This window comes from Perca flavescens, chromosome 6, assembly GCF_004354835.1.
Source record: "Perca flavescens isolate YP-PL-M2 chromosome 6, PFLA_1.0, whole genome shotgun sequence".
Taxonomy (NCBI): Eukaryota; Metazoa; Chordata; class Actinopteri; order Perciformes; family Percidae; genus Perca; species Perca flavescens.
The window spans coordinates 19161271-19178223 of record NC_041336.1 but is presented as its reverse complement, the minus strand read 5'-3'; the positions used below and the strand labels follow the sequence as shown (position 1 = coordinate 19178223).

The following is a 16953-nucleotide window of genomic DNA, read 5'->3' as shown; positions in this document are numbered from 1 at the left end:
GACATTTTTCTCAAGGATCTTGAGTCATTCATTTTATTAAGTTTTCACACTTCCTGCAGCAGGTATGCCCTGTGACCTCAGTTCACCTTGTTGAAATACACAGTTCAGGATTCACAATGTCACTACTGATCAATGTGTTGATTACATGCTAAGAAACTCTTAACTGTGAAAAACATCCTTCCGATATTCAAGGAGAGGCTCAAGAAGCATTGTGTCCATGACAACTTCTCTCAGCGGACCACTAAAAAGAAAGGAGAAACATGTTACAGTACCCTGCAGTGATTTAAAACTACCAGACCAAAATATACCTTTGAATTTATTTAAGCAGGTTTTTGCTGTAAAATGCATTCAAAATTAAATTAAATTTATTTTTTCATAACCCTTAAAATATGTTGACATTTGAGTGTTCCCTTAAACAATCTCTCTCTCTCTCTCTCTCTCTTTATTCCACTAAAATATAAGCATTGTTTGTTTCTTTTAATAGTCAGAGTTTTGTATTTCTGAAGATGTAAGCAACACCGGCAATCCGAGCCTTAAATATTCAGCCGAGGTCCAAGTAAATATAGGCTAACTTGTGGAAAGGAAGAACCTGCTGTGTTCAAATTTGATACAGTGTAATTACAGTGTCATTGGTGGAAAAGGAGAGCGGCAATATGGATATGCATGAAGGATTGTTTTATTTTTAGTCAGACAGATAATTAAAAACTAAATCTGTCGTCCCAGAAATTGTTTATGATCACAGTCGCCCCAGAGAGCCTCGGAGGAAGCTTTGACGCGGGATTTTCATCATCTCCTAAATGTATATAGCAACATCTGTCCGTAATTACAAAGTTTTATTTTGGAGGGCGAGTTCACTTCCAGCTTTAGTACATCGATGCACAGCAGGCGTCTTCAAAACATCAACATTGTCAAGTTCAAAGAAATTCAGAAAATATAATAAACGTTTGACTGTTCAAACATCGTCTGGAATCAAAGATACAACAAACTCGATATCACACTATTACATAAAAGCTTTGGGTTGTGCATGTTTCTGCTGGAATAAACAGCCATACAGTTTTTACACACCTAAAATGGAAGTGGACACAGGCTCGCTTTACTGCTGCTGCTTTTTAAGTCCTTTTCCTTTAACGTTGGTCTAAAAGTATCCCCCCACTTTTCACTGATTTCACTACGCTTAGTTCATCATTCACAATGGAAAAAAGAATGAAAACATGGGCTTTGAAAATGTCTCAGTGAAGGTCAAAAATCAAAGCCAGCTCATAGCATGCCTCAACACTGACAAACTGTCATCAGAAGAGATCATAAACCATGAAATAGAAGCATTAGCCCTATTATCCAGGAAATTGCCTTTCTGGCTTCACACGAGGTTCTTGCCTACATACATGAAAATGCATTTTAAACCTTATCAGGATGTACACTTTCACATTTAAAAAACAAAAACATGTCCTCTCGCTCTGTTTTCTACTGCAGTTGTGTGTTCACTGTAAATAAATACAGTTTTTACATCGACTTTAAGGTCGATGTATTGGCAATGATTCTTTAGGGTCTATTAATGGCGGGAGTCTACTGGAGTTTTATCAGGCTTTGGCTGCCCATAGACAAACTCAGCTCAATATTCTCCAAGTTACTCACATTACAATGGCCTCCTGCACCACAAGGTCATTTCAAGTCCCTGATGTCTCCTTATCTCCACACCCATGTGTATTACACTGGATGTGTGTGTTCCGCAAATAAGAGTTGTGTGTGTGTTGGTACGGAGACCTTCGGTTACATAAAACATCAATACTTTCAAAAGTTAAATGACGATCGACTGGAAGAGTTAAATGCAATCGTATTTATTTTTGTTGTCTTGCCGCAAAAAAAAAAAAAAAAAAAAAAAAGGGCTCTCAGAAGGGCTCAGATTGCAGTTGGCTCTTCACAGAAGAAGCTACATTCTTCACTAAAATGTGAAAGCAGAATAATCAAAACAAATCCCTAGTTGTACATGATTGAAAAAGTCTACATCACTAAAAACATTTAACACATCTTCAAACAGCGGTTTTATCACCCGTTTAGGAAATAACATAAAAAAAAATAAAAATGGTATGACTGGTGTGATTAACAGCATGAGGAACAATATAACAAGTGCCAACAATGTAGTTTTCTTTTAAGATGGAGAAACTGTTTAATAAATTAAACAATTAGTTAATTTTTCCGAGCTCAAGTCACTCAAATTCTGTGGGGGAATAATTATGTAACTATAAATATATAAAACTTAATTTTAATGAAAAATACACACCTACATTATCTCTAATTTCAATTTAAAAAAATAAATGAATTGTTTATTCATTATGATATTTTGTCTTAATCTATGACATTCAATTAAAGCAATTTCTTTAAAATACTAATTTGGTAAAAACAAAAACAAAAAATATATCAAATCAAATCATTTAACTAAATTGTAGTAGAGAATATTGAAAATACCAGTCCATACATATAGACATCCAGAATATAAGTCATTGTTTGTGTATGACAAATGAATATTTTTGCACTTAAATATCAGAGATCAGTTCTTACCAAAATATTGAATTATGCAGTTAATATATCTCATTTTGTAGAATATATTAACTATCCAGTAAAACCTAGAATCAAGGATCCTGCTTAAAAAGAAAAAGGACAACAAAAGGAACAAAAAGCTTGTGTGCATATCTGCACACCTGGTTGGTCACCAGAAGCATCGACCAATCAGCCTCCTCAGTGGTCCGCAGCGTGTTCAGTGGAGTGAGGCGAGCTGATGCTCTCCGTTTACCCATAAACCCCTCTATTCAGTGCTTTATTCTGAAGCAGAGAGAGGCGTGGGGAGACAGAACAACAGGGGGTCCAATCAGAGGACAAACTCTTTCCCAGGTCCCATTATTACCAAATAGCACCACAATCTAAATGTCTAGTTTCTGAGTTTAAGGCCAACCCAGTGCAACTCCAGTTAAACCAGTATAATCCCAGTAGGGGGCGCAGCAGCCCTGCTTGACTATTCCAGAACATTCCCCATTTCCTCCTAAAACTACTTTATTTCCGAAATCTAATTAGTTTAAAAAGTTTAACACATTTATCCTAATCAGATGCAAATGAGACAAAAAAATGTGTCAGTAACTTATGTCTAACAATGTACAGAAAAAAAGTCACCAGCTAACTGATTGACCTCCAACCTGAGGCACTCGGTACAGTAGTACGTGTTTATTTGGCCACTTTTTAAACAGAAGGCAGCTTTTCGTAAATACACAAAAACATAATGAGTAGAAAATGAGAAACGGAACGAGAAACAGAAATGAAAAAGTGAGAAAACTTGGTTGGAACAATTCCTGACAGACTCATTGTTCTTCTGGCAGTGGGATATGAGTCGGATGATTCAGCCTTGCTCTATGTGTAATATTCTGAAGAAAATAACAAAAAATGAATTACTGAGATTTGGCTTCTCAGTCCCTGAGTCACTGTGGCCCCGTTCTGGATAAGACACACTGATTCTTTCTGGAATTTGACAGGTAAACCAGCCACAAGGTAATATCTGTCATATGCAGTAGCTTAGCATAGATAGCATTATGTCATTGACTGTCTGAGTGTAGACTGCATTGTGTACTTGAGCGTCTGAGTAATATCTCCCGGTCCAGGGGAAAACGGGCGTGAGGTCAGCGGTGAAGAGGGTGAGGAAGTCAGGTGGTCAACAGGAGGAGGACGAGGATGAAGAGGAGTGGAGGTGAAGCTGTCCTCAGTGAGCAGGCACTACTTTCAGGTACAGTTTCTGAAAGAGGGAAGGAAACTTTAGGAATTAAATAGTTTCTATGAAATAGCCAAAAGTATGTGGACACTATTGTGACTCTTGGTCGGGACCATTTTTCCACAGCTTGGCCTCAGCTGCACCTTAATTCCAATTTATGAAAATCTTAATGTTATGCATATTATAGGCAATGGTGTGTGCTCCTAACTTTGTGACAACAGTTAGAAGCCGTAGAAAACCTTAGAAGAAAGCACCTCTGGGATGAATTGTAACGCAGACTGCGAGCCAGGCCTTATCGCCCTATATCACTGATGCTCAAGTGGCTGAATAGGAGGGAAAAACCTGCAGCCAGGTTCCAAAAATCGTGTAAAAAAAAAAAAATGTCCCACAAGAGAGACGGATGTTACGAAAGCACATTCATGACCATGAGATTTTCGGCAATCACATATACTGTAGGTGTAACGTTATATTGGTGTCCACATAGTTTGGCGATGCAGGGACTCATTTCTATGGCTGATCAATCAAAATTGAGTTTTAAGTACGTTCTCATTTTCATATTTTCATACAGATAATGCGCCATATTCTTGTTATTACAGCTTTTTGCAAATAAATCACATTAGAACTTGAGTGAGGCAGAAATATCACATATGTAATTATGCATATGTAACCAACACATTATAAAGATGCGATGCCTAAGCTTAATAATACATTGGGTTTAAAATGTTGCGTCTCACCTTGTATTTGTTTTGAACCCTCTGATGCTGTAATAGGAGAGAGAGGAGAGAAGGTTGTAATAAAGTTGAGGCGAAGAAACAAGTTGCTGATTAGTCATTTTCGTATGCTTAACTTTCTCAATAAAGCTACTGCTTTGTGGAACAAAAGGAGCAAGAAACAGACAAATGACCAGGGTAAGGTATTTACCATTACTCAAAGCCTTACGCCATGAAAAATGTGTACTGACTGGCTGCTCAACCCTAAATATGTCCTCTATGCAAATTCTCTTAAAGGTCGGATAAAAAAAGTGCTTGAGAAGCATGGCAACAGGAAAAGATAGTGTTATGTAAATTAGGAGGAGTAAGAATGATCGAGATTATACAAAGAGGATACAGGAAATGAAAAAGAAGGAGGAAAAAACACACGAAAATTCAAAATGACAGAGCGAAACCAAGATGTGGACAGAAGATGAAAGGAAGAGCAGCAGAGACCCGAGTGAGAAAGTATGGCAAAAAAAAAAAAAAGGTTGAAGAGAAAAGATTGAAACAAGGTCAGACAGGGAGAAAAGGGAGGGGGAGAAAGAGACGGGATTGGGGGGGTGTTTGTGTCTGGGCGTCACTTTCTCAGCAGGGGTTGGACTAAAAGGAAATAATGGAGGGAATGATGGAGGGATGGTTAGGATGAAGGGATAGGGATGGGTGGGAGAGCTGGTCAAAAGAAGAGGAAAAGCAGCAACAAAAAAAAAAAATACAGGTGGTGAGACTAAAAAGCGGAAACGGTTAAAATCCCTCACAAAAAGGAACGGAAAGGTCAGAAAACTGGGATGAGGCTGTATAACTGCAGCCATTATTAAATCGATCTACGGCCTTGAACCCACGTCTGACACTGCAACCCCAAAGAGACACCCACCCACACACACACACACACACACACACACACACACACACACACACACACACACACACACACACACACATCCACATCCCACAGCGAGTGACTGAGATTATGAGAGAAGAAATGGGACACAGCTTATCGGCTCTATAGTCACACAGTGGAGGATTTATTAAACGAGGGTGTTTCCATCTCGTACCTACAGGTCTCTGCAGCAACATGTCGCTTCGACAGACATGAGACACTAAATGACTCCCAGGTTCTGTACAACTAACGAACATCTAGGGGTTAACGAAGCATTAAATAGCATGCTGGGTCTGGGCCTCTGGTTGAGTCGGTGTGTGTGTGTGTGTGTGCGCGTTTGTGTGTGTGCACATGCCGGTCTATGTAACTGTAATTGTGAGTGTTTGAAGGGGAAAACAATCTAAGCAAACAGAAGAGAATAATAGTCAAACATTTACACTTTACACGACATAGACTAAAAATCATCATCATTGTGTTTATTAATTGAAAAATGTCATCAACACGTTTTAATACAATTAAACGACAAAAGATTATTTCTTGTTTATATTAACTATCTGTCCTTTCATGTTTCAACTTCGCTGATAAAACTGAAGCACAAAAATGTGTATAATTTTAAATCAATTAGCAAAACTTGCAAAATTACTTATAAGAACAAAAAACCTGATTATATGACTAACTCTTCTTCTTTAGTGAGTTTTTTATGGATTTATTTGTGGATATTTCAGATTTTGTAAACATAAAGCTATAAGGAATAATTATCTTATGATAAGTATAAATATGTTTTAAATCAAACTTATAATTTACTTTGGTAGAGGAAAAACGTGTGTGTGTGTGTGTGTGTGTGTGTGTGTGTGTGTGTGTGTAACACTCCGCCGCACTTCGAAACTAAAATGTTAAATGCCTTGTGTTTACCCGGCTGTGTGTGATATGTGTGTTTTGATCTGACTGTAATCACATAATTTGCGCAAAAGTTGAACATCAAGTTTGTGTCAACATCATCATTTTGGTCATGGTGAGCGCCGCCACAAAATGGCGACCATGGTGGCATGACTGCAAGAACTGTGCTGTCTCTGCACTGCAGTCAGAAACATGCAGCATGTGTAAATGTACATGCACAACCATGGCTAAATGTGTGAGTGTGTGTGCGTGCGTGTGCATGCCTGTGTGTGTGTGTGTGTGTGTGTGTGTGTGTGTGTGTCTCTGGTCGGCAGAACACCCCACTGCAGAGACAGACACTGTTCCACCATCCCACCTCTCATGCCGCCATTTTACACACGCAGGAGCTAATGCAACCATAACTGAAGTGTTTTACTAAAAAAAAAGAAAAAAAATAGCTAAAGCGAAAAAACAGCGAACGAAAAAACGCAAAGCGCTTAAAGTGGTTAAAGTCAAATTCTGAGTTTCGTGTTTGGGCTCCGAGAGAGCGCGGATGGACAAGCGGTGTGTGTGTGTCTGTGTTCGAGTTGTGTCCTTGTGTGTATCGAGTTCAGAGGGTACAAAAGGTATTTGGGAGAGAGTGGAGGGGGTAAAGGAGGGCAGCGATGTAAGACATTTCTTAAAAAAAAAAAAAGAGAAGAAAGTGGGGAAAATGGTGAAGCTCTGCAAACTGAAATGAATGCAATGGACTGCTCACAGCGGGAGAACGACAGAAAAGAGGGAATAGAGACGGGGAGAGAACGAGAATCAATTAGAAGGAGAGGGAAGTTGGTCTATAATGGTTTCTCACAGTAGGACGGCGGCAAAAAGAGAAAGGCGGAGAGGTAGAGCGACACAGAGAAGAAGAGACATAAACCCAACAGGAGGAGTTTGGAGGGAGAAGTATGGAGTGAGAGGCGAAGCGAGCCGGTGAAATGTGCAATAGAGGGCTGCAGGGCGCCCGAGATTTCACGACAGCAGTATGCTGATGCCGATTCAGAGCCTTGTTTTCTGATGCAACACAGACTCAAACACCTTTCAGCAAAGCACTTTTTCTGCCGTGATTCATGACAGCGTTGTGTTCAAATAAACATCATCACACACATCACTGCACCAAAAACATAACCAAAACTTAAATAAAGCCAAATCATGCTTTACAATGCTGCAAGCAAACAACCAGGATGAGGAAACATTACACGCACGCGCACACACACACACACACACACACACACACACACACACACACACACACACACACACACACACACACACACACACACACACACACACACACACACACACGAGGTCATTAGGAGCTTCCTGCGTCACTGAAGCTGTCCTGCGTGGTTGGTTGTGTTTTTGGGTTAAATTAAGGCGATAAACACACACATTTACACACTGGAGAGGAGACCGAGGGACTGGCGAGTGGTAGCTGACCTTGCAGCAATGACAGCGTACCTGACGGACCCTCTCACTGTCATCACTCTGTCCTTCAGACCAGTGTGAGGCAGGTTTGTGTGTGTGTGTGTGTATATGTGTGTGTGCGTGCGTGTGCGCTCGCTGATAATTAATTCAAACACCCACAACAGGGCATCCCCGCATGGAAATACCATTTAATCACATTCTTTCTGGAAGGAAAAAAAAAAAGTTTGGGGAGTGAAGAAGGGAGGGAGGTGCACAGTTTGAAGTTTAGATAAGAGATAAGATGTAGCTGAAGGACAAGAGGCTGCCATCACCGAGGGCCACGGCCACACACACACACACACACACACACACACACACACACACACACACACACACACACACACACACACACACACACACACACACACACACACACACACACACACACACACACACACACACACACACACACACACACACAACCCAGTTGCCATGCTACCTGTCAGATTAAAGGGAACCTGAGCAGGAAAAAACCTGAGGGTATGTAAGGTGTTGCCACAGGGAACAACACAACAGCTGTGGTAAACCACCACTAATGGACAGTCAAAGAGAGAGAGAGAGAGAGAGAGAGAGAGAGAGAGAGAGAGAGAGAGAGAGAGAGAGAGAGAGAGAGAGAGAGAGACCCTAAAACTCTCCTTCTCCTCTCTCATCCATCTCATTTGCTCTTCTCTCTCTGGCCTCATGTATTCTCATCCCAACGCACTCGCCGCACAGCATGCCCACAACAACAGAGATGGAGCGGAGCAACGGTGAGCGGGGAGTCGGTGAATAACTGTGTGGTAGATATGGAGATACAACAAAGAGACAGAGAAGACACAGGAAAGGTGGAGGAGGTGGGGGTTAGAAGGAATTGGGTGGAGGGCTGGGGCGGAGTCCAGGGGGAGGGAGGAGGAAGTGTAAGAGACTGCCATGGATGGTGCCTAGATTAGTTTTGCTCCAGTAGCGAAAGATCATAAAAAATGAGGAAGGGCGGAGAGAGCTGAGGAGACAGAGAGAAGGGGAGGATTAGTGCCACTTCAGGAATGACAGAATACTAGAAAGAAAGAGCGGGAGGTTGGAGGGGGGGGCAGTGGAAGACAAGGAGAGAGAGATCCTGACATTTAGTTGGGATTAGTTTTGGTTAAGGAACAGGATGAGAGAGAGAGAGAGAGAGAGAGAATTGAATAAAGGAAACAGGAGATGGAGTATGGAGTATGTGCATCTTTGTGGGTGGAAGTCTTTCTAATGTAAAGTCAAGTGTGTGTGCATGTGTCTCCCAGCATGCTTAATCCAGGTGATTCCAAATATTTGATTATTTCCGGCTCTGATAGGCTGGGTCAAAAGACTACATTAGCAGTTTCTTCACACAACTATCCGTGGTATTTCTAATTAATAACAGCAGGATAATTAACATGTTAAAAAAGTCATCAGCCTTCACTCTGGTAATAAGGCAGAAAATTATTCCCCGTCTCGCACCGGAACAGGGATGGCATTTAAGAATTCATTTGAGACGGATGGGGCTCTTTTTATTCCGGCTTTTAATATTTTTTTTACCTTACACCAAAATGACACAAATTGAATCAAGGCGGCGCCGCTGGGAGGTATTCGTTAGATGGCACATAGGGATTTAGTGAACGGGTCTCACACACAGAGACAAGCAACCTGGCGACCAGCTTTCCTGAAAGAAGTGTGTGTTGGTTCAGCCTGGTACAGCACGACAAGCCCCCTGCAGATAGCACTGGGATGGGAACTGGGACAGACGTCTCAGACACGCATATGAGGGCACCCCCCCCTCCCTCCACACACACACACACACACACACACACACACACACACACACACACACACACACACACACACACACACACACACACACACACACACACACACACACACACACACACACACACACACACACACACACACACACACACACACACACAGCTATTCCCACAGTGACTGGGCAACATTCCCAACCGGAATGGGCAGCTCACTGGACTGGAAGACTAACATTACTCCAGGCGTGCTCTGGATTAGATCAACTCTGGGAATTTCACACTGGGACAGAGAGATGGAGAGTGGGAGAATGAGGGAGACAAGGAGGTAAAAAAAGGAGAGAATTGAAGGGGGGCGGGGCGGGGGGGAAGAGATAGGAGAAAGGAGAAAAAAGAAAGGGGACTAATACTTAAAAAAACCTCAATCCAATTTGGTTTAAAAACAAACTTGGAGTGGAGAGTGGAGTAAATCTCATTTTACAAGGTTAAAAGATAATGCAAGATTCTGAAGGGTAAAGATGAATTTCTTTGATAAAAGTGGAGAATTAGAGCATTACAGTTATTCCATGCCCTGGTAGTGGAGATGAGAGAGGCAGAGAGGGGAGTCTCTTGGTGTACAAAGGGGGAGCATGAAAGGAAGAACAGATGAAAAGAGGAGTGTACTCACTGGGCTCACAGCACACGGTGACACGCAACTTCATACATGGCAGAGGAGGGCCTTCCTCTGCGGGTAGAGCTAGAAAGAACAACGAGAGAGAGAGAGAGAGAGAGAGAGAGAGAGAGAGAGAGAGAGAGAGAGAGAGAGATTTAACTATGCTGCTTACCTATTAAACACAACAAGTGGTTAGTATTCAAATAAAAGACATTTGCATAATGCCGGATGAAATCTTTCCATTATATATATTCTTTCAGAACTCTTGTTATGTTTGAAGAATTTATATGCCAAAAAAGCTAAAGAGCAGCGACCACCATATCAATACCTCACAAAACACATGATATGAATATAAAGAATCACACCATCTGCCTGTGTCACAGAGATTACTTCACACTTATTTGTACAACTACATAAAAACAATAAAATATGAACACGGATTATGGCTCATGTGGGAAAACTGGCAAACATCAGCTGTATTACCTGTCAGTCTAGCATTGCTTTAACGAAACAAATCTGTCTGGAATCTGCAGTTAAAGAGCTTTATATTTGAATTATTCACAAACAGCTGCTAACTCAACAGGGACCCACCACACAAGCTGAGTGTATGATCGCCAACAGTCTGTCACACTTTGTATCTATTTCAACTGATACGTTACAGCACAGAATAGCAGTGGGACCATGTTATAGGGCACTATCTACGGTGGCTGAGAGAGCTCAACTCACACACACAAAACATCTTCACCATGTTGACAGCACATATGTCAGATTAAGAAGAAAATGCTGCAAATAAATGAAACATAAGCAAAGAGGGGAGCACTTTAACCAAAATGCAGAACGTACAGGCAAATACAGAAATGCTGCAAGTCGTACGCAACACATCAAATGTGAGTTTCAACACTGCACAAGTTTCCAGGGGAAACTAAAAACAATTTTCTTCAGATCACCACTCGTCAGTGATGTTGGAAGATGAGCTTTTTTCGGAGTTTCAAGTCCCCCTCCATTCAAAGAGGACTTGCTTACGGTTAACTTCACTTGTGTTGATGAGCTTCACCACGCAGAAGGATATATGTGCTGAGTTTGACACTAGACAGCTTTTCACGTTCATCTGCTGAAGGGGGAACATTTCTCTGTTCTCACCTTAAATCGCAGTTCAAGACGTGTACGTCAGAGCAGGATTTTATGACATCACTACTAGTTTGAAAGCAAATCATGGTCCAGCATGCAACTTACACAAGTGTGATGTAGAAACTTCAAACCTCCAGGGCACATACACTGAGAATGGACTAAGAGAGTAAGAGACATCTTGTATCTGGTAGTTAAACATTTCATATGAACAATATTTGCATATTCATAGATTCTATAATTTTATAAATCTGAGAGAAGTAATAGAAAAAAAATCATAGTAGTTTATTGAACTTTTTTGTGTTGAAAAACTATATTAGAAAAATTATTATTCAAAGCAGAGTATTCTTATATGTATTAAAACATGTCTTGAGGGGTTATTTATTTGTTTTTGTCAAACGTTTATTTCTAAGCTAAGGATGAGAGGATCAGAGGATGTCAAGGTGTTTCCTGTTTGTGGGGATCCAGACATGGAGAAGCAGCGGTGTTGGTCAGCAGGTCAGGCAGAGAGCCAGAGACAGTGGGCTGTCAGTGTCATAGTCTGTGGGAGCCGTAGAGAGGAGCTCAGCCCAGCTCAGACTGAGCCAGCTAATGCCATTAGTGGTTCTAATACTATTGTACTGTTCTCCCAGGCTAATGCCATTATACTGTCTCCAGTGCCGCGGGCCCATTCAGCACACAGACCCCAGAGCCAGACAGTTGGACTAACTTTACGCCTTATCTTTGATGTGGACAAAACACACACAATCACTCTGAGCCCGATGTGGCCCGACCAGGGGGGGGGGGCAACCATTGTTGCTTTTCTCTGAACTGGCCTGAACAACCACAATAGCCCAGTGTGTGAGTGTGTGTACATATATACATGTGTGTGTTAGCATGTCTGTGTGTGTGTGTGTGTGTGTGGAAACACTCTCACATGCCCTCACAATGCCCCATTGTCACTTGGACCACAACAGTAATTTATGTAAAGATTCCTCTTTTTCTTCGTCCCATCCATCCCTTTTCTCAGTCGCTTTTGTTGCTCTCCCTTTTCTCTCTCCAGTGTGGATTCCTCTCATCCGGCCTCTCTTGTCCCTTCCCCAACCCCCCCCCCCCGCCATACCCCCACTCCACAACCCTCACTCCCTGTACTGTCAGACTGTGTCCATCTTTTGCTCTCTCTCTCTCTGTCACTCCTCCACGCTTCTCTACCTCTGTCTGCTTCTCTGCCTGCCTTTTATTTCCCCCACCTCACTGTCGTCCCGTATTGATCTTCATTTCTTCCTCCTACACTTTGCGGTCCCTCTGTCTCTTTGTTGTCACCCTTCCATACCATGCATCCACTTGACTCTTTCATTGGCTGTCTTGTTTCATGTCCTCCCCTCTTGGTTCGACTGACACCACCAGTTGTAAAAAGTAAGAAAAAAAAAACTGATTTTACAGCCACTAAGCCATCTTCTGTGTCTCTCCCTCCAATGTTTTCAAATAAATAAGTGAGAGGAGAGGAGCACAGTAGAGTGAAATGGGGAAAGAAGAAACCATTACCAAATTGTGTAACAGCCTACAGGTTTAAGAAAACATCAAATTAATTTAATTCAGCATGAATTTATGGAAAACATTAATGCTATAAGCTGCAGTTTGCCGGCACTCAAAGCCTCATAAAAACACATTGGCTAAAGTTGCCCTCAAACTTTTTATCCCTTAAAAATGTAGGGCAGCCTGGTCGCCACAATTACTCCAACACAGGTGTCTATGCACAGCCTGAATTAAAGCATCAAATATTTACATCTTTTTGGGCTGTTTTACTTAGCTTCCAGTGTGTGGAGCCTTAAGCAAGAAATTTCTTACAAGACAGTAACTGAAAATGCACTTTGCATATTAAAAACAGATACTGTACCTTTTAGCCATGTACTGAACCTCAATTCTTTTTGAGAAATTATAGTAAATGAATATGCAAGTATAAATTTATATTATCAGAAAGAAGTCCTGATGAAGCAGATTATCTGAGTCTTTAGTGTTTAAGTCCTTGGGAGGATAGAATGTTAGACAATTCTAGCGGTTTTCAAAGCTTGAACTTTGAGTTTTGCTAATTGAGTCATGAATATTTAATATTTAGAAACATCACCTCGTTCCAGCTTCTTAATTGTAAGGATATGCCACTTTTCTTTGCCTTAAGTGACAATAAACTGAAAGTCTCTGGGTATTTGACCATTGGTTGGACAGACAACCAACTTAAAAGGCTGACACACAGACAGACAGACAGACAGACAGACAGACAGACAGACAGACACACACACACACACTATGCTCACAGCTGTAGTAGTAGTGGCGCCCTGGCAGAAACTCAAATCCCAGCGAGAAGGGGGTGAACCTTTGGATCTTTTCAGAGAAGCGCACTGGTCCAAACGGAGCGTAGGGGGTGTTACACTCCCACCTCTTGATGGCCCCTCTGGTCTCCACGCAGCCCTGGAAAGAGACCTCTCCCACCAGGTAGAGGGCCAGTGTCTCCGGCTGCACAGGACCCTCGGTCCCCTTGTCGGGGTAGTGTGGGCAGTAAATGTCCAGGTAGTCATTCAGATTCACCTGGATGGACAGATCTCCTGCTGTTAACCTGGAAGACAGAATGACAGCGACATTAATATTTCACGTTAACAATTACACAGAGAAATACATGACTGAAGGGGGAAGAGAGGTGATTAAACACAGAGAGAGAGAAAGAGAGAAAGAAGACAGATGACAGGTATTCCATAATTCCTTTGTGCCTGGAGGAATGTGGATAGTCACAGCAGACGGATGGTTCATCAATATTACACAAAACGATTACACAGGGTGATAAAGCAAAGTTTTGCATGTCTTAAAGAATGTTTTACAATTTGATATATCACACTGATACGACTGCATTTTACTTCCAGGCCAGCAAGGGAGCTGTGTTGAGCGACAGATAGCGTGAACAACAATCCCTCATATGCTAATTAAGACTATTGAGGGGAGTTTGGTGCAAAATAAACTCGACTCCCTCTGCTTTCCACTCTCCTACACAGCACAGATATACACAGGAGTGTGCAAACTAATGCAGACGTGCACCCGCATACACAACCATGTCTTCAGTCAAGGTTGACTGGCTTTAGGCATAACAACAACTCTGGACAAGACAGCATCATTAGAACCGAAGAGCTGCATAATGCATGCTCCTTTAGACCGCAGATTCTGACTTCCTGTCAGCTACAGTATAAAGAGTTACCCGTGTACAAGCTAATATGGAGGAAGAGAAGAGAAGAGAAGATGTGAGAAAAATTTAGGTTGAGGAAGTCGATGTAGGACAAAGTAAGTGAGGTGAATTCAACATCAAGAAATCGTAAGACTTTGTATGAATCCTAACAGCATGAAAAGACAAAGCAGGGGACAATAAATGACGAGAGATATGTCAAATGACAAATGGAGGGAAGGAATGCGAGTGATTGAGTGACACTGTGATGAGGCCAAGAGGAAGACAGATGGAGACTGATGAAAAAAGAGCTGTAGAGACATGTTGGAACAGACAGATGGAACACAAGAAAATGAATAAGAAAGCCAAAAGAAGAGGAAAGTTAGAAGAACAGGTAAAAAAAAAAAAAAAAAAAAAAACTGGAGTAAAGAGAAAAGAAAGTAAAGTGTTTTAATTAGCGACCCCAGAGTGTCTGAGTGCAGACACACAGAGAGGAGAACAACGGAGTGGAAGAAAAAGAGGAGACGGACTTTAATTGGGCTCCTCTTCACATGGAGTGCAGGAGAAAAGAAAGAGGGGCAGAATGTGGCTTGGGCAGAAGGTTCAGGTCCATCAGTGGGAGTCTTTATAGAGGGGTGACAGAGCGGAGGAGAGAGGAAGGGAGTGCTGGGAGTCAGTGAAGAGGAACATAGAAAGGAAAAAAAGACCACGGAATGGGGAGGGGAGGATGGCGGTAGACGGCGGAGTAGTCTTAAGTTAAGTAGGCGGACAGAGAAGAGACCAAAAGAATAAATGAGAGAGAGAGAGAGAGAGAGAGAGAGAGAGAGAGAGAGAGAGAGAGAGAGAGGAGGAGGAGACAGAGATGATGAAAAAAACTGAAATTAAACAGTTAGACATGACAGGAAGCAGGAGACTGAGATGGTCCAGCAAATCTGCAGAGGGTGTCAAAGATGGATGGAGCATAGAGAGCAGAAAGGACAAGAGCATATGGCGCGACTAAAAAAACTGAAATAGAAATAAGCGTTTTTTTGTTAATTTTGAACCCAAAAGTGGGCGCAGTGGTGCATATTTCTGAGTGAGATAATGGAGCAGAAAAGTGTGTGTGTGGTGGTGGATGCAGGTGAGACCCTGGAGGCAGGTCTCACCAAAAGCTGCTTCCTGCTCAATAGCTATCGTGCAGAATTGGTGATCTATCAACGCGACAGGACACCATTGATCGGGATGCTCTGCTCAGGACACACACACTCTCCTCTGATCAATATCCTCTCTCTAAATGTCGCATGGGTGTGTGTGTGTGGCCACGTCCCGATAGCTCTATTACCTGTGTCTGCTAATTACAGCCGAACAAAAGAACTTAGATTGTCTGCTTAAGGGAACACAAATGCACATTAAGCCAGTGTAAGAGCGTGCACGCACACCGCATTCACAAGAAGTGAATGAATGAACACACACACACACACTTTGCACTATGCTTTCTGAAGCTTGTTCGAGACAGAGAAATGTTTACTTAGGTGCACCAGCTGTGGAAGAGAGAGAGTGTGTGTGTGTGTGTGTATATATATATATATATATATATATATATATATATATATATATATATATATATATGTGTGTGTATGTAATAATAGACGTGTGCTGTGTCAACATGATGCACCCCCTGCTATACATGTCATTCACCTCAAGATTCTTCTGCACTGCTCAGGTCCTGTTTCCCCTCACCCACCCCCCAATCTGCACTCCTCCTCACCCCCTCCCTCTCCTCGATCTCTCCCCCCTACTCTCCCTCCTATTTCTGACTCCTCTCTATCCTACATTACCCCATCTTCCTCCCACAAGCCTCCAACCTTGGCCCGCGCCATATGCACGCCAGCAATTACAGAGACGGTGTGCTACTGATGTCAAACTGTCAGCCCTCTTTCTATCCTCTTCCCTTCCTTCCTCCCTGTTCTCTCTCTCTGGCCCTGGTTGGGTATGCCCCAATTACATTTACAGCATCCTCCCCTCCTGCCAGCCACCATGCAGCAGAGTGGTGACAGCATAGGGGCATCATGGTAGCACCGAAGGGCTGTGGGTGTAAAAGAACAGAGTGCTAGAGCAGCCAATCAGCAGGAGAATCCTCTGGAAGTGAAGGAGAGGATTGGTTTGGTCCAGTGCTGGAGCAGAGGGTGAGGGCAATTGAAGCAGTGAATGAATGAACACGACCACGACCACGAACACGAACACGAACACACACACACACACACACACACACACACACACACACACACACACACACACACACACACACACACACACACACACACACACACACACACACACACACACACAGGAGAATAAAACATGCACTATCCCTCATGCCAGAGGGTGATCAGTGACACCCTTCTGAGAAATGGTGCAAGCTCTTGGTTGATAAAGAAAACTCTCACAGAGGAGCCGAATCAAAAGTAACATGCTGGGCTCTTCAATGGCGTACTTGAAA

At 42.3% G+C, this 16953-nt stretch overlaps 1 protein-coding gene across 2 annotated transcripts in view; it reads right to left on the bottom strand.

The window, feature by feature from the left end:
• Window positions 1-16953, bottom strand: part of efna4 (ephrin A4) — a 33917-nt gene continuing 16964 nt past the window's right edge. The window contains exons 2-6 of one of the 2 annotated variants that reach the window (XR_003692769.1): window positions 13582-13880; window positions 10181-10249; window positions 4486-4512; window positions 3614-3775; window positions 1-241 (exon numbers count right to left, since the gene is read on the bottom strand). Coding sequence is in view for 1 of the 2 variants with exons in the window: in XM_028580496.1 (XP_028436297.1) it covers window positions 3687-3775; window positions 4486-4512; window positions 10181-10249; window positions 13582-13880 (484 nt within the window). In the remaining variant the exon portion in view is untranslated. Of the gene's footprint in view, window positions 242-3166; window positions 3776-4485; window positions 4513-10180; window positions 10250-13581; window positions 13881-16953 lie in introns of those variants that run through there. The other variant, XM_028580496.1, reaches the window with a different exon arrangement.